The sequence below is a fragment of the Rana temporaria genome, chromosome 9, assembly GCF_905171775.1.
Source record: "Rana temporaria chromosome 9, aRanTem1.1, whole genome shotgun sequence".
NCBI lineage: Eukaryota > Metazoa > Chordata > Amphibia > Anura > Ranidae > Rana > Rana temporaria.
Genome location: NC_053497.1, coordinates 134,215,817 through 134,242,534, shown reverse-complemented (window position 1 = coordinate 134,242,534; position 26,718 = coordinate 134,215,817). Strand labels below are relative to the sequence as shown.

The 26,718-nt window shown below is 47.1% G+C and overlaps 1 protein-coding gene across 1 annotated transcript; it reads left to right on the top strand.

Annotated features, from left to right (window-relative positions):
• The first annotated feature begins 976 nt into the window (after positions 1-976).
• On the top strand, positions 977-26,718 carry LOC120914477 (RING finger protein 224-like). Its single transcript, XM_040325160.1, has 2 exons — positions 977-1,354; positions 25,912-26,718. The coding sequence occupies exon 2, from the start codon at positions 25,919-25,921 to the stop codon at positions 26,432-26,434; it is 516 nt and encodes a 171-aa protein (XP_040181094.1). The 5' UTR covers positions 977-1,354; positions 25,912-25,918; the 3' UTR covers positions 26,435-26,718.

The window sequence follows — 26,718 nt, the reverse complement described above, 5'->3', positions numbered from 1 at the left end:
TGCTAGGTATGAGGTTTAGATTCCCCCACCACCATGGGTTCAAGATGAATCCTGTGGGTTGAAGTGAATTTATGTGACGTTTTACCCAGAAGAGCCATATTGAATTACACATGGTCTTTGAACAAGCAGGCTTAGAAGGACCAATAAAGGGGCTGTGGGTTAAACCAGAACTAGTGTCCCCATTGGAAGTTTTCTCATCTAGTATTGTTCTGGTGACAACCCAAAATGTGGGTGAATCTCCCTAATGTGGGTTCAGGCAGCAATAAAAACTGACAAGCGTTCTAATCCCTCGGCGCAAAACAAAAGTTTTGCTTTTAGTTATACTTTAAAGTAAACTCTCACCGCGTACACACAATCATTTTTCGTCATTCCAACTTCATCATTAAAACGACGTTGCCCACACACCATCGTTTATTAAAAATGCTCTAGCAAAGCGCGGTGACGTACAACACGTACGACGGCACGAAATTTAAAGGAATATTTCACTTTTATTGTTTCACCTTTTTTTCCCACCGGGAAATCCGGCGGACATTTGCCCGACGTTTTTTTTGCAGTTTTCCTATGAAAAACACACATGGCCGGGATTCACGGCCAAAGCTCCATCAGTTTTTCTGTCGGGAAAACTGGCCATGTGTAGGGGAAAGACTGAACTGTCGTCCCGTACGTGTGTATGAGGCATGAGGGATAGAAGATACTGTGAGGTGGTGGAATTCTGCACCAAAAATCTAATATCAGTGTTGGCTGGATGGACCACTTGTTCTCATATTATAAAATAATTCTTATTCTCAGAACAGGTTTCGTGCATCTGCCTTAGGAGAGGGAAAAGAGCAAAGGAAAATATTGAGTTTCTTGAGCTTTTGTGCGGCTGAGTCTTCTACAAGGCCGTGTTTCCATGCAGAGCCCATGTTGTGTGATACTCTAGCTGAGGCCGGTAACATGAGCCTGACATAATTATGGGAGTGATAAGCCTCTGGAAACTTGGAACACAGAGCCTTGCCTCTAGTATACGATGGACAGTACAGGAAACACAACATTTTGAGGATTCCACTATTCATAAAAAGAAATTGCAAAGATCGATGCATCCTCTAGCTTGGCAAGAAGAAGACCTTGTGGTCTCTTTGCTCTTGTTGCAGCGTGTTTCTTTTCACACTGAGAGACCAGTGATGGCCTTACTCCTCTTGAAGATTGTGTGATGGCAACAGGGCCTCTTTTCCATTTCTGGATATTATTACAGTTTTTCAAGGTATTCTGAGAAACCGCAGAAATATGACATCATCTTCTCAAATGGCTCTTTATGATACACGAAGACTGTTACCTCAGAGTCAGTCAGCTGTAGACCATGGTGCATTAACAGGTGAGTGCAATTCGTTACCTCCACGGCCCAGGTATAGTACATTATCCACCATGATGTTACCTTGTTGAAATGAAGGCAGAAAGGTCTCTGTCCTGCTTGGGGTGGCTACCCACCAAAATCTGCTAACTGTAAAGGACCACTGTACTTTAAATGGACATTTATATCTGTTATACCTTTTCATGCTATGTGTAACACTTTCCAGATATTTGTTACCTCACACAGAGATCCTGCAGTGGTGGTCCTGCAGTGGGACCCCTTCTTGCTATCTTGGGGCCCCCCCAGGGTGCCGGAATGCCAGAGCCCTGTCGCAAGTGCAACCTTTGCGAGCCCAGTAGTTCTGCCACTGGTGTCATTCGTTTTTATTTTTGTTATTTTATTTTTGTATAATATTTTTTTCACTATTTTATTTTTATTTATTTATTTTTAATATTCTTTTAAATTATTTTTTATTTTTACATTTAGGACCCCTGTTGGGGGGCTTTGGTAAAATACCAGGGGTCTAAACAGACCTCTAATGTTTCGCCTTTGAGACAGAGAAAAGAAAATTAAGGACATCTCAATCTCCATCTTTGCAGCCTCAGCAGCACAAAATGAATGGACAGGAATAGCTCTGTGCAGAGCTTCCTGTTCATTCATAAACGTAAGCATAGCAAACACAGTTTACTATGCCTCAGCTATGAATGAAAAAACAAAAAAAAAACAGTCAGTAATCGTTACCAATCATTGACTCAATTTAATAAGACAAGAAAGGGGCTGGTAAATGACACATTTACCGTCTCCTTCCCTGCTTTCCATCCTGACAGTATCCACTGCAGCAGCCAGCGGGGGGGGGGGGGGAACTGCAGGGGCGAAGGTAGGCAGAGGAGCACACAAGGGCCCGAGGCAGCAGAACAGGGAGGCAGCAGGGGGGGCGGCATGTAGAGCAACCAATGCCCTCCATTTCCCTCCTGCAGATGCTAACTGTCAGCAAGAGGGATAGGAGGAGAAGTGGGCCTTCAGCAGCGGCATGGAGGGATTGATTCCTCTACATGCCGTCACTTCACCCATCCGGGTGTACAGGGGGGCCGAAAAAGGCCCCCTGGAGCATGGGGCCTGGTCGCAAGTGCGACCCCTGTACATGCATCCCTAGCCGGAATGCTTTTCAGAGATGTTTGACAGACGGCAAGGAGGTGATATGTCGTCTCCCCACTGCCTGATATAACCCTTTAAATACCGCACTACCATGCCACAATCGTGTGCATTGCATGCAATTGCCGGGCATTTGCAGGGGGGCCCCATACAACCTGCATTAGTTGCGTTTGGTGGTAACATGCTGTTTAATCTTTGTTGTGGCTGTGAAGCACAGCATTGTGGTCATGGCACGTGGCATGTGTAGAGCACCAAACAGACTGGCGGTCGGGTGCAGTAAAACAGTGGCTGAATCGCCTGGTTTAATGCCCCCTTCCGCACCTGAGAATGAGCCCTGGGCCTAGGTTCACACTGACTGCAGGAATCAAAGCTGAATTTGCATTATTTCATTCCATGTCAGTCCCGACTTTGGGGGCGATTTCAGAGACGTATCAATGGAAATCACCCCCCCCCCCAAATCGCCAAAAGTAGTACAGAAACTTGGATTTGGACGCTGCCATTCATTGCGTGCAATTGCCACCGATTTGGCATGCCATTTGACATGTCAAATGGCATGCCAAATCGCATCAATGTGAACTAGGGTGACCACATATCCAAACTACCATTCAGGGACACCCCCTTCCCGAAAATCAGCTTGTGGTGTAACGAATCACAGCACAGTGACTGGACACAAGAGGCGGGATTTATGATTTCTCCAATCACAAGCAGGGGGTGGGGACTGTGCTCCTCCAGGCATTCCCGGCCAGGACAAGTACTGTCAGTGAGTAAAGCAGTGATGTTGCGGCCTTTTTTGGGGGCATTCGTTTGGCTTGGGGGGTGGCTGTGTCAGTTTCATTCCGGGACACTGTAGTGTCCTGGAATGAAGGTGCCTGGGACAGATCTGCAAAATGCGGGACTGTCCCGGGCAATCCGGGACACGTGGTCACCCTAATGTGAACCAGAGCTAACAGTCACATGTTATTTTAAAAGAAGGCAACAAACTGACACTTGGCATTTTGCCAGTATGGGAGAAAATATTGTCCCTACTATTTCATGTGGAAAATGATTGGAAGTAAAGAAAACTACTAGAAGTATATCAAAAATATAAATTTTATTCCATACATAGTACTACTAGTACTATCATTCACCCCATCCTGTTATGCTCCCTCCATTTTCTCCTACTATTTCACGTGCATCATAGTTGTCTTTTATTCTAGGTCTCTTTATCTACATTAACAGTTTGTAAAGTTGTAGGCCTTAGGCCTCGTACACACGACAGAGAAACTCGACGTGCTTGGCACGTCGAGTTCCTCGTCTCGTTTTGGGATGAAGCCGCCGAAGAGCTCGGCGGGCCGCCTTCTCCTATAGAACAACGCGGCCAACGAGAAAATAGAGAACATGTTCTCTATTTTCTCGTCGAGCTCCTCGGCGGCTCCATCGAGCCAAAACTGTACAGACGACAGAGATTCTCGGCAGAATCCGGGTTTTGACCGAGTTTCTCGGCGAATTCTGCCGAGAATCTCTGTCGTGTGTACGAGGCCTGAATGTTTTCCTAGTGATCCTCTCTTCTCCCTGGTAAGGTCTGTCTGAAAACAATAAATTCTCTGCAATCTTTAATGATATCAAGTACCCACAATGCCCTAATCAGTCAAAGACCACAAGATCTATCCCTGGCCACTACTCAGAGCAGTGTTTTTTATTTGTAGAAAGAAAGAGGTAACGTTTTATTTAAAAATGGAAAGTGATTTGGAAATACAAATGTGTTCCTATTTATTCTCTGAGACTGAGGACCTGTCTACAGTTTTGCACAGAAAAGCTGAGTATCAGTCCAGCAATCTGCAACATTATGGAATCTAGGAATGTGCTGAAGGTGTCACAACATTAACACAACCCAGTACCCTGATGTGGGTGTGAGCAGGAAAATGGTTTTAATTTTTTGCATTACAAATAAAAAAGACCGAAAATTTTGAAAAAAAATCAAGTTTTCCTTTTATTTCTGGTTTAAAATTTTGTAAATAAGTACGTTTTCTCTTTCACTGATGGGCACTGATAAGGCGGCACTGACGGGCACTGATAAGACAGCACCGATTAGGCAGCGCCAATGAGGTAGCACTGACGATGGGCACTGATAGGCACTGGTAGGCGGCACTGATGGGTGGCACTGATAAGCATTGATAGGTGGCACTGATGAGCACTCATGGGTGGCACTGGTGGGCACTGATTGGCAACACTGATGGGCCCTGAAAGGCTGCAATGATGGGTACTTATGGGTGGCACTAATAAGCGGCACTGCTGGGCACTGATTGGCGGCACTGCTGGGCACTGATGGGCATTGATACATTGCACTAATGGGCACTGACATGCAGCACTGATATGTGGCACTGATATGCATCCCTGGTGGCACTGGTAGGAATTTTGGGTGGGCACTGGTTGGCAGCGGCCTGGGCATTGATTGTCAGCTGCCTTGGCACACATTGGCATTTCCCTGGTGGTCTAGGGGGCATACCTGGTGGTCCAGTGTGGATGCCCATCCATGGTGGTCCTGGGTGGCATACTGGTGATCCTGGGCGGGCATCTGAGGGGGGGCTGTGCTGATAAACTATCAGCACAGACCCCCCTGTCAGGGGAGCAGCCAATCGGCTCTCCTCTACTTGCGTCTGTCAGACGCGAGTGAGGAAAAGTTGATCAACGGCTCTTCCTGTTTACATCGTGATCAGCCATGATTGGTCACGGCTGATCACGTGGTAAAGAGCCTCTGTCGGACTGACACACCGCACCACCAATCGCTGCGATGCGCGCCGCCACGGGCGCACAACAACTGTTATCCCGCTGGATGTCATATGATGTCCAGTCAGGATAACTGAACCACCGCCCTGCCGTAATTTTGCTATAGGCTGGGCGGGAAGTGGTTAAACACACATGTGACAATAGTTAATCCTCTGAGGTATTCCTCTTATATGTTCCTCCATCCTTTGGAATATATCTTAGGCAACCGATTCCACCATATAATACTCCTTCCTATTAGTCACCAGAGTCCTCCCCTCTCGTCATCTACATGCAATATATAATAACCTGTGTGTGGAGACGGTTGTTGCTCTGTAGCTCCGGTTGGCAGTGTTCCCTCCTTCCGTCACACTAAGACAAGCTTTCCAAACACTTCCTCATATGTCAGCCCTCCAAGCCCCGCCTACTAGTTTTGTCACAGCCTTGTGACTTCCTCTGGGTGACATAATCTATCCATTCTACATAGAGGGGGTGGCGTGACAGGGGAGCGATGTCACCCACCGTACATTTTCATCTCGGTCATCAGAACGAAAAATAAAGAATCAAATTATTCTCCCCAAAGGAACTCCGTAGTAATTTATTGTACAGTGGAACCTCGGTTTACGAGTAACTAAGTTAACAAGCGTTTTGAACGACAAGCAACTTTGTAAAAATAATTCTGACTCGGTTTGCGAGTGTTGTCTCGCAAAATTAGCAGAATTCAAGGTAATGGGACCTGCAGTACCGCATTTGGTCTGCGGTGGGGGGGGGAAGCATCGGAGCCGAACGGCAACGATCAGCGCCGTTCAGAAATGGCCAGAGGACAGTTAAACTGACCTCGGCAAACCTCGGAAAGGTTCGTAAACTGAGTTTTTCCGAGGTTTGCCAAGGTCAGCCGAACTGTCCTGGGCCTTTCTGGACGTTTCCAACGCTCTCCGGCGCTGCCTCTGCTTGCATGCGGTATTGCATGCCATTGAAGTCAATGCGGAACAAATTATTATAGTTTCCATTGACTTTCAATGGGGAAACTCACTTTGATATGCAAGCTTTCTCCTGGAACGGATTATGGTCGTAATCCATGGTTCCACTGTACATGCTTGTCAACAATTTCACCATAAAGAATATCAAAAAGCCAAGGTTTTTAAAGATTTCCATTCACTCTCTGTCCCGGAGAGTGAAGTTCTGGACGGGGTGCCCAATGACAAGGAGTGTTCAAGGGGCCTCAATCTGTTCCACTGGAATCTCCTTAAAGTGGAGGTTCACCCTAAAAACATGTATTTAAAGTGGAGGTTCACCCCAAAAAAAATGTTTTAACATTATATTGAGGCTATTTTAGGGGAGCAGAAACAGATATTTTTTTTTAAATCAATGCCGTACATTTCGAGATAGATGTTCTCCCGCCGCTTCTGGGTATGGGCTGCGGGACTGGGCGTTCCTATTTGATTGACAGCCTTCCGACCGTCGCATACAGCACGTCACAAGTTTCCGAAAGTAGCCGAACGTCGGTGCGCAGGCGCCGTATAGAGCCGCACCGACGTTCGGCTTCTTTCGGCAACTGGTGACGCGCTGTATGCGACCGTCGGAAGGCTGTCAATCAAATAGGAACGCCCAGTCCCGAAGATCATACCCGGAAGCGGCGGGAGAACATTTATCTCGAAAACGGTAAGTACGGCATTGATTTAAAAAAAAATACCCGTTTCTGCTCCCCTTAATTAGCCTCAAACTAATGTTAACATTTTTTTTTTGGGTGAACTCCCGCTTTATCATTCCATTCAGCATAATTCCAACATTTACACTATGCCGTTTTTTTTTTTGCTGTACATACCGTCTTATTGTTATTTTCCACCCGGCTTCCCGGGTTCTCACTCCCGCAGGAGTAGGTGTTCCTATGCAGAGGCTAGATGATTGACGCCTTGTGAAAAACTTCCCCCCGGCGCATAAGGCGCGTCACCAGTTTTCCGAAAGTAGCCAAACTGCTAGTCGGCTCTATACGGCGCCTGCGCCTGCCGTGTAGAGCTGACTGCGCAGGCGCTGTATAGAGCCGGCTGCTTTCGGAAAACTGGTGACGCGCCTTATGCGCTGGGGGGAAGTTTTTCACAAGGCGTCAATCATCTAGCCTCTGCATTAGAATGCCTACTCCCGCGGGAGTGAGAACCCGAAAGCCGGGTGGAAAATAACAATAAGAGCCGGTTCACACAGGGGAAGGCACGACTTCGACATGAAGACGACATCTAAGGCGACTTGCAAAATGACTTCTGTATAGAAGTCAATGCAGGTCGCCCCGAGTCGCCCCCGAAGTAGTACAAGAACCTTTTTCTAAGTCGGAGCGACTTGCGTCGCTCCTATTAGAATGGTTCTATTCACTAGAATGGGACGCGACTTGTCAGGCGGCTGCGTCGCCTGACAAGTCGCCCCAGTGTGAACCGGGTCTTAGACGGTATGTACAGCAAATAAAAACAAAGAAAAACGGCATAGTGTAAATGTTGGAATTATGCTGAATGGAATGTTAAATACATGTTTTTAGGGTGAACCTCCGCTTTAAACATACCTTGTGTGCTGCAGAGGGTATACCTTACCCTGTATAATTAATAGAGAACATTAATCATTCATAGGTAGACAATGTGTGACAATTTCCCTGGAGGGAAGAGGACACGACTGTCTATCTTCGGGGTCTTGCAGTTTAGGGTGTATTGGCCTGACCTTATAAGTGAGCCTTAAATGACTTCAAGCTCAAATGAACCCTTGGTTTAAAATGAGTTAAATACATTCCAAGTGCATCAAAACAAAGGGAAGTGCAAAGTATTATGCCGCGTACACACAACCGTTTTTCGGGTTCTAAAAAATGACGTTTATAAGGGTCTAGAAAAAACAATGTTTTTTTCAACCCCATGCCTACACACGATCGTGAAAAAAAATGCTCTAGCAAAGCGCGGTGACGTACAACACGTACGACGGCACTATAAAGGGGAAGTTCCATTCGGATGGCGCCACCCTTGGGGCTGCTTTAGCTGATTTCGTGTTAGTAAAAGACGATTCGCGCTTTTCTGTCTGTTACAGCGTGATGAATGTGCTTACTCCATTACGAACAGTAGTTTTACCAGAACGAGCGCTCCCGTCTCATAACTTGCTTCTGAGCATGCACGTTTTTTTCATGTCGGTAAAGCCCACACACGACCATTTTTTACAACTTTAAAAACGACAACGTTACAAACGTCGTGAAAAAATAGAGCATGTTCGAAAAAAAATGTGCCCATTTTTTGGATCGTGAAAAATGCTCTAAAGCCCAGACCCGATCATTTTTAATGACATATAAAAAAAACTTAATTTTTTAGAACCCGAAAAAACGGTCGTGTGTACGCGGCATTACAGTGTTTTTTCTTTCTAAAACAGTCACAGCCTGAGCAGAAAAGCCTATCTCCTGCCAGCAGCTCCAGAATGTGAAAGCAGCAGTCCCAAAGGAGATGCCAGGCATGCCCCCTGAGTAATTCTGCATTCAGGAAAGCTCATGTTTGCCACTGATTTCAAAGCTCTGAATCTGCAGACCTCAGCAGAGAGACCACTGTTTCACCACAGATAAGGTCCAGCTCTGCAGCTGCTGGCAGGGGACCAGTGTTTCTGTTGAGCTTGTGGCAGATTTGTATAGAAACAAACTCTAAAATCGAAGAATTTGCATACCTTTTGTTTTCATGCAACCAGAATGTACTGTACTTCGCTAATCTAAACTGGATGTTTTTTTTTTCAGCTCTCCAGGCAAAATACAAAATGTAGCACTGACAGAGCAACTGTTGACTCATACTTTTGGGTTTGGATACTCTGGAAGACAAAGTAACACTTCCCTAAAATGTTGTTATGGCCACAGACTAGCCTCTCAGAGCATGACATCATCAGCGCAGTATACAGTTAATATCATCTAAACGGCGCACATTTAGGAGCTATTTACAGTACTTATAGGTAAGCCTTGTTCTAGGCTTACCTATAGGTACAAATGTTACAGGGAGGTTTACAACCTCTTTAACCACTTGCCTACTGGGCACATACACCCCCTTCCTGCCCAGACTAAATTTTAGCTTGCGGCACTGCGTCACTTTAACTGACAATTGCGCGGTCGTGCGACGTGGCTCCCAAACAAAATTGACGTCCTTTTTTTGATCGCCTGTGCGGTTTTTAGTTTTTGCGCTATAAACAAAAAAAGAGCATCAATTTTGAAAAAAAACACAATGGGGTAGATTCAGGTACAGCTGCGCGCTCCTTACGGAGGCGCAGTGTACCCTTTTTACCCTTTTTACCCTGCGCCTGCTTATCATGAAGCAGTAACCACGTAATTTGCGTGGGCGCTCGTCAAAAATGCCCTGCGTAAGGGCGCCTAATGTAAATGATCCCGTAGGGGGCGGGAATCATTTAAATTAGGCGCGTTCCCGCGCCGAGCGTAGAGCGCATGCTCCGTCGGGAAACTTTCCCGACGTGCATTGCGGTAAATGACGTGGCAAGGACGTCATTTGTTTCAAAGTGAACGTGAATGGCGTCCAGCGCCATTCACGATTCACTTACGCAAACTACGTAAATTTCAAATTTCGCGACGCGGGAACGACGGGCATACGTAGCATTGGCTGTGGCTTATTGGGTGATTCCAGGAATATCCCTCCTCGTGGAATATTGGGGTGATTTTCTTTATGGGGAGAAGGGAAGACTTTGACGGGGATATCATTCTAATACCGTCACAATTGGTTGGCAGCAGCGGGATTTTCCCTTCTACTCTCCTTTACACCCGGATTCCAAGCAGACACTGGAAGAACTACTGGAAGTCGTGGAAGGATTGCTAGCAACAAAACCAAGCAGGGCATCATAGCAGAATTAATGGAGCTAGACCAGGAGAACTTGGTTGCAGCAACGCCAGCAGTACAAGAGATGGAGACACCAGTGATTCAGGAAGAGGAATCACCAGCCAACAAGCTAATGAGAGAGAAGCTAGCATGGTTCGGTCCGAACCCAACGGCGGATGTGGTGCTGAAAGTGATGGACCTGTTAGCGGAGGAGGCTAAACAAATAAGAGACGCAGAACTACAGAAGGATAAACAAATAAGAGACGCAGAACTACAGTTAAAACTGGCAGCAGTCCAACAAGCAGCCGCACATTCTCCAAACAGTGAGTACAGCACAGCAGACGCAAGGAAGATTCCGTTTAGCGCTTTTAAAGCTTTTGATGAAAAGGACTGTGAGCATGATAACTACCTGGCAGATTTTGAGCGACAATGTAACCTGCACCGAATAGCTAGAGGAGAGTGGGTTGCAATATTGTCAGGCAAACTGTCAGGCAAAGCTTCTGATGCTTTCCGGACCGTGCCAGATCAGGATATCCATAGCTACGCCAGGGTTAAAGAAGTGCTCCTGGCTCGTTATGCAGTAACCCCAGAGTCCCACCGACAGAAGTTCAGGGACTCACGCAAAACCACGAAAGACTCTTACGCGGAATGGGCATGCCAGTTATCCCTGTCGGCCTCTAACTGGGTTAACAGCAGCCAGGCCACCACCGCAGAAGACATTTTGTAACTAATGCTCCTGGAGCAATTTTACAATCACATCCAGACGGACGTCAAAGACTGGGTGAGAGATCGCAGGCCCATGACTCTACCAGAGGCCGCAAAGTTGGCAGATGAATATGCGGATACTCGCAAGACAAACCAGGTCACACCACGAGTACAACCTCCACGACCAACGGCGCCCTCACACCCACCAGCCGCTAGATACCAACCTCCTAACAGACCGATGACATCTAGCCCTCGCTATCCACGCCAGGAGGACAACGAACAACGCTGCTTCCGGTGCAAACAGCTGGGTCACTTCAAGCAGAATTGCCCCCTGAATGACAACACCAGGTCAAATTGGTCTCAACCTGGGTACCGCCCACCAGCAGCAGCCCATTGTGTAGACTCGGCTTGGGATCCCCAGGAGCTGGGTCGGGAAGAACCATTGGGCACCCCTTACGAAGCCCTCATGGTACAATCTGTTATTACGGACAACAGGGAACACCATTGTCAGCTGGTCATGGGCGACAGCCATGAGCCGGAGGGGCCCTGGAGGGAGCTGGGCAGAAAGAGGCACCGCCGGCCACCCTCCAAGAAGAAGAGGTCCTGGAAGCCGTATAACAAGCTGACCTGGGAGGAGAAGAAGCGACTGGAGGAGAGGGAGTCGCAGCGGGCGTCCCAGATGCGGGCCGAGATGTTCGCCAAGGGCCCACCGGTGGCCCCTTACACCACCACCCAGTTCCTGATGATGAAGGACCACGTGGAGAGCCTGCAGGACATGAGCAAGCAGGAGCTGATCCATGAGTACATGGAGCTGGAGGAGTGCATAAGCCGCATGGAGGAGGAGAACAACCACCTGAGGTCACAGCAGGCTGACCCCCCCAGGCTCCATGAACTGGAGATGGAGCTGGAGAAGCTCAAAGAGGAGAACCGGCGGCTGCGGAGGGAGCAGAGGGTGGCTGACCCTATGGGGCACTGATCCCCCCCCCCCCCCCCCGAACTCTGAGCACCAGTGCTACAGCATTTCAACAAATATAACTTTTTCATTTTTTTATGAATCTCCTGTGATTGTCACTTCAGAGCCATAACCTGCCCCCTCCCATAGCGGGACACCTAGACGGCGGCGCACAGACCCATTCGCCGTCTTCACACTGACTGCTGGTGACTCTGCAGATCGCACAAAGACTTGGGGACTGACCGGCGTGTGATCTGACGACCCGGTGGCATACCTGAGTCGGAAACTGTTGCCAAGGGAGGTCAGTTACGCCACCATTGAAAAAGAGTGTTTGGCCTTGGTATGGGCACTCAAAAAACTCACACCTTACCTTTATGGCCGGGCTTTCACTCTCATCACCGATCACAACCCCTTGGTGTGGCTTAACCGGGTTTCAGGGGACAACGCCCGGTTGCTACACTGGAGCTTGGCCTTACAGCCCTATGACTTTACTATTCATTATCGCCCAGGCAAGCAAAACGGGAATGCCGATGGATTGTCACCCCAAACGGAGTTAACCTCAGACTAAAAGCTCCGAACCCGTCAACCCTACTGGACCAGGAAAGGTCCAACCGGGTTGCCGAAGCAGGGAGAAAAAGGGGGGCCATTGTGAAGGATGCTTCAGTGTAATTCTCCCTGCTAGTAATGTTGTGTGTGTGTTAGAGAATTTCAGGTGTGACTCACTCCTCGGCTAACAGGCTGTTGATGTGGTAATGACCCTTCCTCAGCCAGTCCTATTTCTAAAGGGTAAATGGTCTATTGTGTGTGTGAAGAAGCCCTGTGGTTACTGTTTACTGTGATTAGAAGTGGCTCATGTTAATTATTCTGATTGCTTCATTGTGGGAATTATCCCTTCTATATGCGGGGCCAGGCTGCCTAGATAATGTATTCTGTACAACTAGTAATTACCTTCACTGATGTCATTATATCCACTTATCCACTTATACCTTCACTGATGTCATTATATCCACTTATCTACTTATACCCTTAACAGCAAACACCTTTTGCTGCTCGGGGACTTTAATCTGTGGGCCAACTCCGCACAGGATCCCATTGCGGACGCCTGCATTGATCACCTGGAGGGATTAGGGCTACAGCAACTTATATGCGGGCCAACACATGCTTCAGGTCACACACTCGACCTAATTTTCAGACAAAATCTGAAAATAAGCATTTTAGAAAATGAACCATTGCCATGGACAGACCACCATGCAATTAATTTCATAATCTCCAAAATTCCCCCAGTGATAAAAGCACCCAAGCCGGTGACAATACACTGGGCTAGATCTCAGAAGAAGCTCCATTCGGAACTCTTCAATTCTACCTTGGGAAACAGAATCAAAACAATCCATCCACATCAAACAGCCGCAGATACACTGGATGCCATAAACGCAGCCCTGCTACTGTCAGCCGATTTAGTAGCACCGAAACGCAAAGCCTGCATCCGAAAAAGAATGTCCGGCTGGTTCAACAACCAGCTGTCGCTTCTGAAGCAAGAGCGCAGAAGGGCGGAAGCCGCCTGGAAAAGAAGCCCTTCAGAGGATAACCTCATCATCTACAAGGCAATAACAACACGATATCATAAAGAAATCTTCAAAGCCAAGAAACATCATTTTTCTATGGCGATTAACAGCGCCCTAAACCGCCCCCGCGAACTCTTCAAGATGGTCACCCAGACCATGAATCCAGGATGTCTTGAAGTCCCCAACTCAGACACCCAAGAGTTCTGCAATGAACTATCGGATTTCTTCATCAACAAAATTGAAAGAATCCGGGAAAGCATCATGCAAAACAATACCCCCCTCAACCCCACCGTCAATCAACCACAAAACACCCACAGAAACGTTCTACAATCAACAAAGTTCACTCTGGAACCGATCTCCATCGATACCACAAAAAATATCATTGGTGCTTTGCGGAACAGCACATCGCCCAATGATATCATCCCCACCAAACTGCTGAAGGAATGTGCCGCCATCCTGGCACCACCCATCACACAGCTTATAAACCAGTCATTTAAGGAAGGCACAGTGCCATCCCTGTTGAAAGAGGGCACAATCCAGCCCATCTTGAAAAAACCTAACCTGGATCCCAAGGACCCAACTCACCGCCGTCCCATAACAGGCCTAAATGTTCTCTCCAAGATAATGGAGAAAGTAGTGGTACAACAGCTGCAACAGCATCTAGATACCCACAATCTACTGGATCCATTACAATCAGGCTTCCGTCCCGGACACGGGACAGAAACGGCCTTACTCAAAATATGGGACGATGCCCTCGAGGCCGCAGACGAAGGAGAATCTTGTCTCCTGTTTCTGCTGGACCTAAGCGCAGCCTTTGACACGGTAGACCACAAACTGTTACTGATGCGACTAGCCAAGGTAGCAGAAGTCGCAGAAGGTGATTTACCATGGTTTTCTTCCTTTCTTGAAAACCGATCACAAACAGTTAAATTGGGTTCTTTCACGTCGGAAAATCGCACGGTGTCATGTGGAGTCCCCCAAGGATCAGTTCAAGAACAGTTCAAAAACAGAACTCCTTATGTTTCACGCCAGCTGAAAGAGTCAACTGGCAACAACCTGGACACCGCCGCCCATTCTGGGCCAAATCATCACCCCTAGCTCCAAAGTCAAAAGTCTCGGGGTCATCTTCGACACCTTCATGACAATGGACGCACAAATAGGGTCAGTAGTCAGCGGAGCGCACCATCTGTTGCGCCTACTACGCAGACTTATTCCATTTATCCCCAAAGAAGACGTAGCAGTCGTGGTGGGATCAATCGTGAATTCCAGACTGGACTATGATAACGCCCTGTACCTCGGACTCCCAAAGTACCAAATCTCCCGTCTGCAAGTCGTTCAGAATACGGCCGCCAGACTGGTGACTGGGAAAAAAAAATGGGAATCAATCTCACCTTCGTTGAGAACCCTTCACTGGCTGCCAGTAAAAGACAGAATTGCATTTAAAGCACTCTGCCTGACACATAAGTGCATCCATGGGAAGGCTCCGCAATATCTTTGCGACAAGATAGAACCTCACAATTCGAATCGCGTTCTGCGATCCACCGACCAAAATCTGGTCAGGGTACCAAAAACCAAATACAAGTCCAAAGGAGAAAGAAGGTTTGCTTTTCAGGGTCCTAGACTATGGAACGCTTTACCAACCAGCATTCGGTTGGAGGAAAACCACCTGACTTTCAGAAGACAGATCAAAACTCTGCTCTTTTGATGTCATGAGACACGAACAACTAGCGCCCAGAAGCGATTCAGTTCGCATGCGCCGCGCTTTATACGTTTTTCGTTCATTCATTATCTAAAGAAAATGTGTTTTCAGGGTCGGCTCCGAAATGTCTGCCCATGATCTGTATGGAAGCCCCAGTGTGAGGGGGCGGAGATTTGTCATTGTAACAGTTTTGGAAATTACATATAAGCTGTGTGTTATACCATTAAAGTCTGTCTTGTTCCAGCAGTAAGCATGACCCATGTGTGGCTTATTGGGTGATTCCAGGAATATCCCTCCTCGTGGAATATTGGGGTGATTTTCTTTATGGGGAGAAGGGAAGACTTTGACGGGGATATCATTCTAATACCGTCACACCAAGCATACGTCGAATTGATTCCGAGCATGCGTGCGTATTGCATACAGATGATCGGAATTTCCGAAAATAACTTTTCCCATCGAAAAATTTGAGAGCCAGTTCTCAAATTTTTGCTGTTGGAAAGTCCGATGGAGCCTACACACGGTCAGAATTTCCGACCAAAAGCTCACATCGAACTTTTCTTGTTGGAAATTCTGACCGTGTGTACGCGACATTAGTCCGTAGGGTTCAATATTGAGTTGGCCCACCCTCTGCAGCTTCAACTCTTCTGGGAAGCCTGTCCACAAGGTTTAGAAGGGTGTCTATGCAAATGTTTGACCATTCTTCCAGAAGCGCATTTGTGAGGTCAGGCACTGATATGGACGAGAAGGCCTGGCTCACAGTCTCTACTCTGTGCACAGTCATGGTGGAACAAGAAGGGGTCATCCCCAAACTGTTCCCACAAATTCGGGAGCATCGAATTGTCCAAAATGTCTTGGTATGCTACCGCCTTCAGAGTTTCCTTCACTGGAACCAAGGGGCGCTGAAAAACAACCCCCCACCATAATTCCTCCTCCATCAAATAATTTGGACCAGTGGACAAAGCAAGGTCCCTAAAGAAATTGATGAGCGAGTTTGGGATGGAGGAACTTGACTGGACTGCACAGAGTCCTGACCTCAACCCAATCGAACACCTTTTGGATGAATTAGTGCGGAGACTGTGAGCCAGGCCTTCTCATCCGCATAAGTGCCTGACCTCACAAATGTGCTTCTTAAAGAATGGTCAAACATTCCCATAGACACTCCTAAACCTTGTGGACAGCCTTCCTAGAAAAGTTGAAGCTGTTATAGCTGCAAAGGGTGGGCCAACTCAATATTGAACTCTTCAGACTAATACTGGGATGCCATTACAGTTCATGTGCGTGTAAAGGCAGGTGTCCCAATACGTTTGGCAATATAGTGTATAGTGTAGTGTATATATATATATATATATATATATATATATATATATATATATATATATATATATATATATATATATATATACATAATAAGTTTCCATACCCTGGCAGAATTTATGATTTCTTGGACATTGTTCAGAGAATATGAATGATAACACAAAAAACTTTTCTTTCACTCGTGGTTAGTGTTTGGCTGAAGCGTTTGGTTAGTGTTTGGCTGAAGGCTGAAGGATCGATCCGTGGTTTATCTGGTGTACTGAGATTGTGAGCTGCTGCCTGGTTATTATTGGGAGGCTGATGCCGCGTACACACAACTGTTTTTTGGCTTCTAAAAAATGAAGTTTTTAAGGGTCTAGAAAAAACGAAGTTTTTTTCAACCCGATCATTAAAACTGCCTTGCCTACACACGATCGTGAACAAAAAATGCTCTAGCAAAGCGCGGTGACATACAACATGTATGACGGCACTATAAAGGGGAAGTTCCATTCGGATGACGCCACCCTTTGGGCTGCTTTTGCTGATTTCATGTTAGTAAAAGACGATTTGCGCTTTTCAGTCTGTTACAGCGTGATAAATGTGCTTACTCTATTACGAACGTCTCATAACTCCCATCTCATAACTTGCTTCTGAGCATGCACAGATTTTTCACGTCGTTAAAGCCCACACACGACCATTTTTTACAACCTTAAAGCGGATCTCCACTCTAAAGTGGAGTCCCGCTGATCGGCACCCTCCCCCCCTCCGGTGTCACATTTGACACCTTTCAGGGGGGAGGGGGGTGCAGATACCTGTCTACAGACAGGTATCTGCACCCACTTCCGGCCCTACGATACGGGTAAAGGACGGGTTTTTTCTCCGCTTCCCGTCGCCCCCCCCGTTGTATGCTGGGAACACTCGGCTCCCAGCACACAGCGGGAGCCAATCGGCGGGCGCAGCGCGACTCGCGCATGCGCCGTAGGGAACCGGGCAGTGAAGCCGGAGCGCTTCACTTCCTGGTTCCCTCACCGTGGATGGAGGGGGGAGCAGCAGGGTGACGAGCGATCGGCTCGTCATCTGCTGCGATCACCGCTGGACTCCAGGACAGGTAAGTGTCCTTATATTAAAAGTCAGCAGCTGCAGTATTTGTAGCTGCTTGCTTTTAATATAGTTTTGTAGTGGCACATCCGCTTTAAGAACGACAACGTTAAAAACGTAGTGAAAAAATAGAGCATGTTCGGAATTTTTAATGGCCATTTTTTAGATCGTGAAAAATGCTCTGGAGCCCACACACGATCATTTTTAATGACATTAAAAAGAACTTCATTTTTTAGAACCCGAAAAACGGTCGTGTGTATGCGGCATCAAACACAAGCCAGCTGAGGTGAGAGGCTGGGGAAAACGGGGTCACTTGGAGCACCTGTCAGTTTGCAGTGGAATTTTATCACTCTTCACTTCAGGAATTGTTGTGGACATTCTATCCATCCCTGCATGTGATTGGACTCATTGGGGCAGATCCACAGAGCGAGTACGCCAGCGTATCTACTGATACGCCGGCGTACTTTCAAATTTCCCGCGTCGTATCTTTGGTTTGAATCCTCAAACCAAGATACGACGGCATCTGGGTTAGATTTGACAGGCGTATGGCTTCGTACGCCTTCGGATCTTAGATGCAATACTTCGGCATCCGCTGGGTGGAGTTCTCGTCGTTTTCCGCGTCGAGTATGCAAATGAGCTATTTCCGACGATCCACGAACGTACGCGCGGCCGTCGCATTCTCTTACGTCGTTTCTAGTCGGCTTTTTCCGGCGTATAGTTAAAGCTGGTGTTTTGCGGCTGTAACGGTCACCACCGTTTACGACCTTCCATCCACGACAACAGCTCATCCGACACACAGACAGACCAGCAGGCATCCCATTTTCCCAGAATCAAGATGAGACACGCAGCTCTGTACTTGTTCCAAATGTAAAGATACTTTAATGATTTCTCTCAGTCTTTTTATATAGTACAACAGGTCACAGAATTTACAGGAACAATCAAACTGCCCCCCCCCCCAATCACACACATTCCTCAATTACTAACAACAAAAGCCTTCACCCACTCCGTCTCCGCATACCGCTTGACACCTCTGAGCATCAATAGATTGTAGACAGGGTTATCACACATAAGCAGTCTCTAGTATGCATAATTAGAGTTCTGGGAGCAGACCTGATGCAATTAGCATGTCACTAGACTAATCATAGAAATTAGTCATAGAATATTGACTGGTTGGGGTCACAATTAACCAACATCTTGTAGTCTCTCAAGATCCTGCAATATGAACTGTCCGTGATGTCAAATCTCATGTAATCCATGAATTACGATTCACTGGCCACTCCATGCCCAAAGGGCACAGAGTGGACTCAGACCCAAGAGTTATCAGTGACGCTGACACAGGAGTATCCTCCATCCTCACAAAGTCTTTGGGTGTCACGGGTCATTCCGTTACATCTCTCCCCTTTCGGTGGGAGACTGACACAGGAGGAGACCCCGAACGGGTTGACTCCGAAGTCAGTCAGTAGATCTAGTCCTCCAATGCTGGTATCCATACCGTACCCCAAATAAATTGCTCCAAACAGAGCATTACTCACCCAGCCAACCTCTGTCTCTCTCAGAGAATCTGCCTGCCGCTGGGGAGAGGCCTGGACTGGCCCTTCTCCCTGGAGTCCTTTCAGCCGCTGGAGAGAAGACAGGGTGACTGGGCTCAGTTCCTCATGCTGCTGGGGATCTGGGCCAACTGGCCACCATCCCTGGGGTATACCAGTGGAGACTGAAGTCCCATCCACTGGTCCAGGAACTCCCTCTCCTTCTAGGTGAGAGCAGAGACTTGTGGCACTCTGCTCCTTTGCCAGCCCTTCTGCTGGGTCGCTTTGAGGGGAGACCACAGTCCCATCCCCCGATGTCAGCTCAAGCTGCAGTTGTGTGCAGCAGCCAGTATCATCCTGCCCTGCTGCCAGGGATTCAGCTGGGGGTAAATGCTTTACCACCACAGCTTGTTGCTGGGGAGAGGGGCCAATTGCCCTGGCTCCCTGGAACTCCACTTCCATGGTGACTGGTCTCTGTACCTCTCCCCTCTCTTCAGTTGGTGCTGCTGTGACTTCTGCTGCTGCAGCACCTCTTTGCTCTAGCCAAGTGGCATCCACAGCCGCTATAACCCGGTCTATGATCTCCGGTGGAGGATTAGGTCCATACTGTGCCAGTCCACGTCTAACAGCCCGGTCCCAAAACTCTTCATCGGGTGTCCTGTCTGTTATGCTGGGCCTCTCAGCTCTATCCATTTCGACAAGTTGTGCGATAATGTCCCTTCTCTTACGGTTGCAGGCCGATCTGCCCCGGCTCTCCAGTAAGTCCTTGAGGGAAGAGAGCTTCAGCCGCTCATACAGCGTCTCCATCGTCCTGTGTCCTGGTAGCCGTCCTTTAAGGGATGGAATTATCCCACCGCTGTGCCACCACTGTAACGGTCACCACCGTTTACGACCTTCCATCCACGACAACAGCTCATCCGACACACAGACAGACCAGCAGGCATCCCATTTTCCCAGAATGAAGATGAGACACGCAGCTCTGTACTTGTTCCAAATGTAAAGATACTTTAATGATTTCTCTCAGTCTTTTTATATAGTACAACAGGTCACAGAATTTACAGGAACAATCAAACTGCCCCCCCCCCCCAATCACACACTAAGGCTAATTACTAAACATTCCTCAATTACTAACAACAAAAGCCTTCACCCTTCACTCCGTCTCCGCATACCGCTTGACACCTCTGAGCATCAATAGATTGTAGACAGGGTTATCACACATAAGCAGTCTCTAGTATGCATAATTAGAGTTCTGGGAGCAGACCTGATGCAATTAGCATGTCACTAGACTAATCATAGAAATGAGTCATAGAATATTGACTGGTTGGGGTCACAATTAACCAACATCTTGTAGTCTCTCAAGATCCTGCAATATGAACTGTCCGTGATGTCAAATCTCATGTAATCCATGAATTACGATTCACTGGCCACTCCATGCCCAAAGGGCACAGAGTGGACTCAGACCCAAGAGTTATCAGTGACGCTGACACAGGAGTATCCTCCATCCTCACAAAGTCTTTGGGTGTCACGGGTCATTCCGTTACAGCGGCGTATAGTTAGACTTGCCATGTTAAGTATGGCCGTCGTTCCCGCGTTTATTTAGAATTTTTTTTTTTGCGTAAGTCGTCCGTGAATCGGGATGGACGTAATTCACGTCTATGTTAAAAAATATGACGTCCTTGCGACGTCATTTAGCGCAATGCACGGCAGGAAATTTAGGGACGGCGCATGCGCAGTTCATTCAGCGCGGGGACGCGCTTCATTTAAATGAAACACGCCCCCTACTCGCCGATTTGAATTAGGCGCCCTTACGCCGCGAGAGATAGACTACGCTGCCGTAACTTACGGCGCAAATTCTTTGAGGATTCGAAGTTTAAAAAAGTAAGTTACAGCGGCGTAGCGTATCTCCCATACACTGCGCCGGTGCAGATCTCTGTGAATCTGCCCCATTTTATTTATTATCATCATTTTTTTGAGGAACACTTATCATTGATTCACCTGTTGCACATTATTGCATGAAGATTTCATTATGCATCTTGTGAACTACTACTGCAGTTTATTCACATCATTTTGATCAATTTTTATTTTGCACCATTATTGCACCTTATTGTGGTATTAGATGCACTATTAATTAATTATGCACAATTGTTTTTGTACTCAGTACTAATAATTGTTTTTTAGCAAGCGCCATTACACCTCCTTTATTATTCACTACTGTCAGTTTGCTGCTTAGTTTATTTTTTATTTTTTTTAGATCACTGTTTTCTATTTAGTGTGGTTTGCGCATTAGTTCCCCCTATTATTTAAACCTGGTGTTATCAGTCTCTCTCTCTCATACTGGTCACTGGAAGTTCAACATGGCACCCTTAGAGCAAAGAACTCTCTGAGGATCTGAAAAAAAAACATTGTTGCTCTACATAAAGATGGCCTAAGCTATAAGAACATTGCCAAGACCCTGAAACTGAGCTGCAGCACGGTGGCCGAGACCATAGAGCAATTTATCAGGACAGGTTCCACTCAGAACAGGCCTCACCATGATAAACCAAAGGAGTTGAGTGCACGTGCTCAGCCTCATATCCAGAGGTTGTCTTTAGGAAATATACGTATGAGTGCTGCCAGCATTGCTGCAGAGGTTGAAGGGGTGGGGGTCAGCCTGTCAGTGCTCAGACCATACGCCACACACTGCATCAAATTGGTCTACATTTACGTCATCCCAGAAGGATGCCTCTTCTAAAGATGATGCACAAGAAAGTATGCAAACAGTTTGCTGAAGGCAAGCAGACTAAGGATATGGCTTACTGAAACCATGTCCTGTGGTCTAATGAGACCAAGATAAACATATTTGGTTCAGATGGTGTTAAGCGCGTGTGGCGGCAACCAGGTGAGGAGTACAAAGACAAGTGTGTCTTGTCTACAGTCAAGCATGGTGGTGGGAGTGTCATGGTCTGGGGCTGCATGAGTGCTGCCAGCACTAGGGAGCTACAGATCATTGAGGGAACCATGAATGCCAACATGTACGGTGACCTACTGAAGCAAATCATGATCCCCTCCCTTCAGAGACTGGACCACAGGGCAGTATTCCAACATGATAACAACCCCAAACACACCTCTAAGGCCTCGTACACACGGTCGAACATGTCCGCTGAAACTGGTCCGCGGACCAGTTTCCGCGGACATGTCCGACCGTGTGTACGGCCTAGTGGACAGGTTTCCAGCGGACAAAAGTTTCTTAGCAAACTTAGAAACTTGTCCGCTGGAAACATGTCCGTCGGACATGTCCGATGGTTAGTACACCTAATCGGACATGTCCGCTGTTTATGACGTGTAACCAGCGTCCCGAAATCCCGCGCATGTGTCGAATTGATTTGACGCTTGCGTGGAAGCATTGCACTTCCGTGTTTGAGAACGTCGGTGTCTTCTACGTCACCGCGTTCTCTGTCCGCGGGGATTTTGGTCTGATGGTTCGTACACACATCAGACCAAAAGCTCCCAGGAGACATGTCCGATGAAAACGGTCCGCGGACCGTTTTCATCCGACATGTCTCCTTGTGTGTACGGGGCCTTAGACGACCACTGCCTATCTAAAGAAGCTGAGGGTAAAGGTGATGGACTGGCCAAGCATGTGTCCAGACCTAAACCCTATTGAGCATCTGTGTGACATCCTCAAACGGAAGGTGGAGGAGCGCAAGGTCTCTGTGATGTCATGATGGAGGAGTGGAAGAGGACTCCAGTGCCAACCTGTGAAGCTCTGGTAAACTCCATGCCCAAAAGGGTTAAGGCAGTGCTGGAAAATTTTGGTGGCCACACAAAATATTGAAACTTTGGGACCAATTTGGACATTTTTACTTAGGGGTGTACTCACTTTTTTTTGCCAGTGGTTTAGACTTTAAAGTAGAACTATAGGCAAACAAAATTCTTCATCTTGGATAGAGCAAGGGAGAGTTAAAACCCCTGTCAGATTCGCCAGCTGTGTCCCATTGGGGAGATTTCCCTTCACTTCCTGTCCCATAAACAAACAGGAAGTGAGAGGAAATACCTGTAAATTAAGGGAATTCCTTGGAGACTCCCAGGTCACTATAACTAGTGTCCCCATTGGAAGATTTCCCCTCTATTACTTTTCTGGGGGACAACCCAAAATGTGGGTTTTCTTTTACTTTCACTTTTAATGATAAAGTGTAGCAAAGTGTAATTTCTTCAGTATTGCAGCATTGTCACATGAAAAGATATAATAAAATATTTACAAAAATGTGAGGGGTGTACTCTCTTCTGTGAGATACTTTATATATATGTCAAGGGGTATGAATAGTTTTTCAGGGCACTGTATCTTTTAGCTTTTTTCCTGAAATAGGAGGACATAGAAAGTTTATGTATTCATATAAATAATTATCTTCTGAAATCGAGGAGCCCAGGCAGGTCTTCGCTGCAGAAACAGCAAGAGGATCCACGGCGGAAGTCACCCCTCTCAGTATGCAGTATAACGGGGAAACTGTGTGTTCAGGCGCCTCGTCCTGAAAGAGGAATTTCTCGAAGGGTTTACATGTTGTGTTTACATGAACATGTGAACGGAATTTGGTTAGGAAAGTGTACAACTGAGCTCTGGCAAACCAGCCTGTGCATACAGTTTTTGAAGAAACTTAGCAGGTAGGTTGTTCCAATCATCTTGGAGAACTAACCATAGATCTTCTGTGGATGTAGGCTGCCTCAAATCCTTCTGTCTCTTCATGTATTTCCAGACAGACTCAATGATCTTGAGATCAGGGGTCTGTGGGGGCCAAACCACCACTTGCAGGACTCCTTGTTCTTCTTTATGCTGAAGATAGTTCTTAATGACATTGGCTGTATGTTTGGGGTTGTTGTCCTGCTTCAGAATAATATTGGGGGCCAATCACACACCTCCCTGATGGTATCGTATGATAGATAAGTATCTGTCTGTATTTCTCAGCTGTGAGCAGGGCCGTCTTAATAGCATCATGGGCCCCTGGAATCAGGAGGGCACAACACTGGGATCAGGAGGGCACAACACTGGAATCAGGAGGGCACAACACTGGCATCAGGAGGGCACAACACTGGCATCAGGAGGGCACAACACTGGGATCAGGAGGGCACAACACTGGGAGCAGGAGGGCACAACACTGGGATCAGGAGGGCACAACACTGGGATCAGGAGGGCACAACACTGGGATCAGGAGGGCACAACACTTGAATCAGGAGGGCACAACACTGGGATCAGGAGGGCACAACGCTGGGATCAGGAGGGCACAAAACTGGGATCAGGAGGGCACAACACTGGGATCAGGAGGGCACAACACTGGGATCAGGAGGGCACAACACTGGGATCAGGAGGGCACAACACTGAAATCAGGAGGGCACAACACTGGGATAAGGAGGGCACAACACTGGGATCAGTAGAGCACAACACTTTGATCAGGAGGGCACAACACTGGGATCAGGAGGACACAACACTGGGATCAGCAGGGCACAGTATAGGGACACGACCATATCGGGACAGTTTAGTAAAAAGCATGACTGTCCCAGCAAATCCGGGACAGTTGGCAAGTATAACGTAATGCAAGATTATTGTGGGGCAGTGCCCAGGAGTGCCCTTGCATTAAGATGGCCCTGGCTGTGAGCACCCCATTGATTGGGCATTGTTGAAGAAGATCTGAGACTAGTGCTACAAATTTTTTGGAACAACCTACCTTCAAAAACTGTGTGAACAGGCACGTAGGGCCAGATTCACAAAGGAGATACGACGGAGTATCTCAGATACTCCGTCGTATCTCTCAGAGTATCTATGCGACTGATTCATAGAATCAGTTACGCATAGATATCCCTAAGATCCGAAAGGTGTAATTGTTTTACACTCTTGGATCTTAGGATGCAGTACCGCGGCCGCTGCTGGGGGGAGTTCGCGTCGTAAACCAGCGTCAGGTATGCAAATTAGGAGTTACGGCGATCCACGGCGGATTTTCGCGTTCGCTACGTCGCCGCTAGTCTAGTTTCCCGTCGCAAAGTTAGTCGTCGTTTTTGGTGCCTTAACTTTACACAGCAATCGTATCGCTGTATAAAGTATGGCCATCGTTCCCGCGTTGAAATTTAAAAATTAACGTCGTTTGCGTAAGCCGTCCGGGAATACAGAATTACGCTACGCGCGTCGCCGTTCGAAAAAATTATGTCACTGCGCGCAAAGCACGGCGGGAATTTCGAAACGGAGCATGCGCAGTATGTCCGGCCTGGGAGCGCACCTAATTTAAATGGCACACGCCCATTTAAATTACGCGGGCTTACGCCGGAGGCCGCCGGCGTAGTTTTCATCGCAAGTGCTTTATGAATCAGGCACTTGTGATGAAAACTTGCTGCGGTGTAACGTATCTACGATACGTTACGCCGCCGCGATTCTACGTGAATCTGGCCCAAAGTACCTAGAAGAATTATAGAATAGATGCCGGTTTGTAGCCAAAGGGTAGTTACACCAAATATTTATTGGATTTAGATTTTGCTCACTATGCATGAATACTCAATAAAATTAAAAATAGGGGGAACGCAATAGCGCCCCCTACCTATGGGAATAGGGACAAATCAATAGGGTACTGCACTGTACTCTAAAAAATAAAGTACAGTTATTTTTAGTCACTTACCTGTCAGCTGACATTTAACTTCTAGAAGATTCTACAGTTGGTCAGATGAACCTATAGGAAAAAAAAGGTTATAAAAGAAATCAGACCAACGTTTTTTAGCAGAACAACGGCTGCAACAGAAGAAAAGGCACACCCCCCCCTCCCCTCCCTTGTAATATATCGGCAAAAAAAACATTGTTTTTATTGGTTATGTATCGTCATACCAGTAATAAAGGGCCGCGGCCATTCATACCACAGTTTAAGATTATTTGTTTTATTATATTTAATATATTTAAAGATTAAGATAATATTGAATTTGGTCTCTAGTCCCATGCATAAGCACATTTTTTAACTGCCTGTGGTTCACTTGTGATTGGTGTCAAAACTAAAACAATCCTCCCCTGTTGTGTCTTTTTAGACTGACAATGTTTCACAGCAACAACAACCCTGAATGTGGCAACAAGGTGGAGCTCAACATCACCGGTAGCCTGCCATACGATGCCGAAGCAAAACGCAGTAGTCATAAGATCGACTGCATCATCTGTTTCTCCAACTACAACCTCACCAACAGGCTTCCCAGGCGGCTGTACTGCGGTCACACCTTCTGTCAGGCCTGCATCCGTCGCCTCGATTCTGTAACCAACGAGCAAAGATGGATCCCCTGCCCTCAGTGCCGCCAAAACACGCCAACACCCCGGGGTGGAGTGGCCATGCTAGACTTGGACCTAGCTGCCTTTTTAGCAGTGAAGTCTGAGAAGGACAGCCCACGGTCAGCCAGCAAGACTTTAGACACAGATTCAGAACTCAAAGTTTTTGCAAAGAACGTTCCGATCAGCAGGCAGCCCACGGGCAGCTGCCAAGAGTCTGTCTCCGAACCACGATTTCCCAGGAGGATATGCTGTAAAAATTGCTTCTGCTGTCCCTGTTGTTCTTGTGTGTGAGAGATCCAGAATACAGTGAAGGCCAACCAGTGGGAAAAAGCAGCGATGGGATATTGTCCATCATTAAAAATTATCCACATGCAAAGTGCAAATAGTTATCATCGACCAATCAGAATCTCGTTATACAAGCTGCAGTGGTAGAAGATGGATTCAGATTACTTGGTCCGGGTTTTGCTCTTTTCCCATTCTACTTTTATGGAAAAGGCCCACACACAGCACATGTACTGCATATAGTGAAAATTGCTCAACATATTCTAAAGTGCACTGAGGCCTCGTACACACCA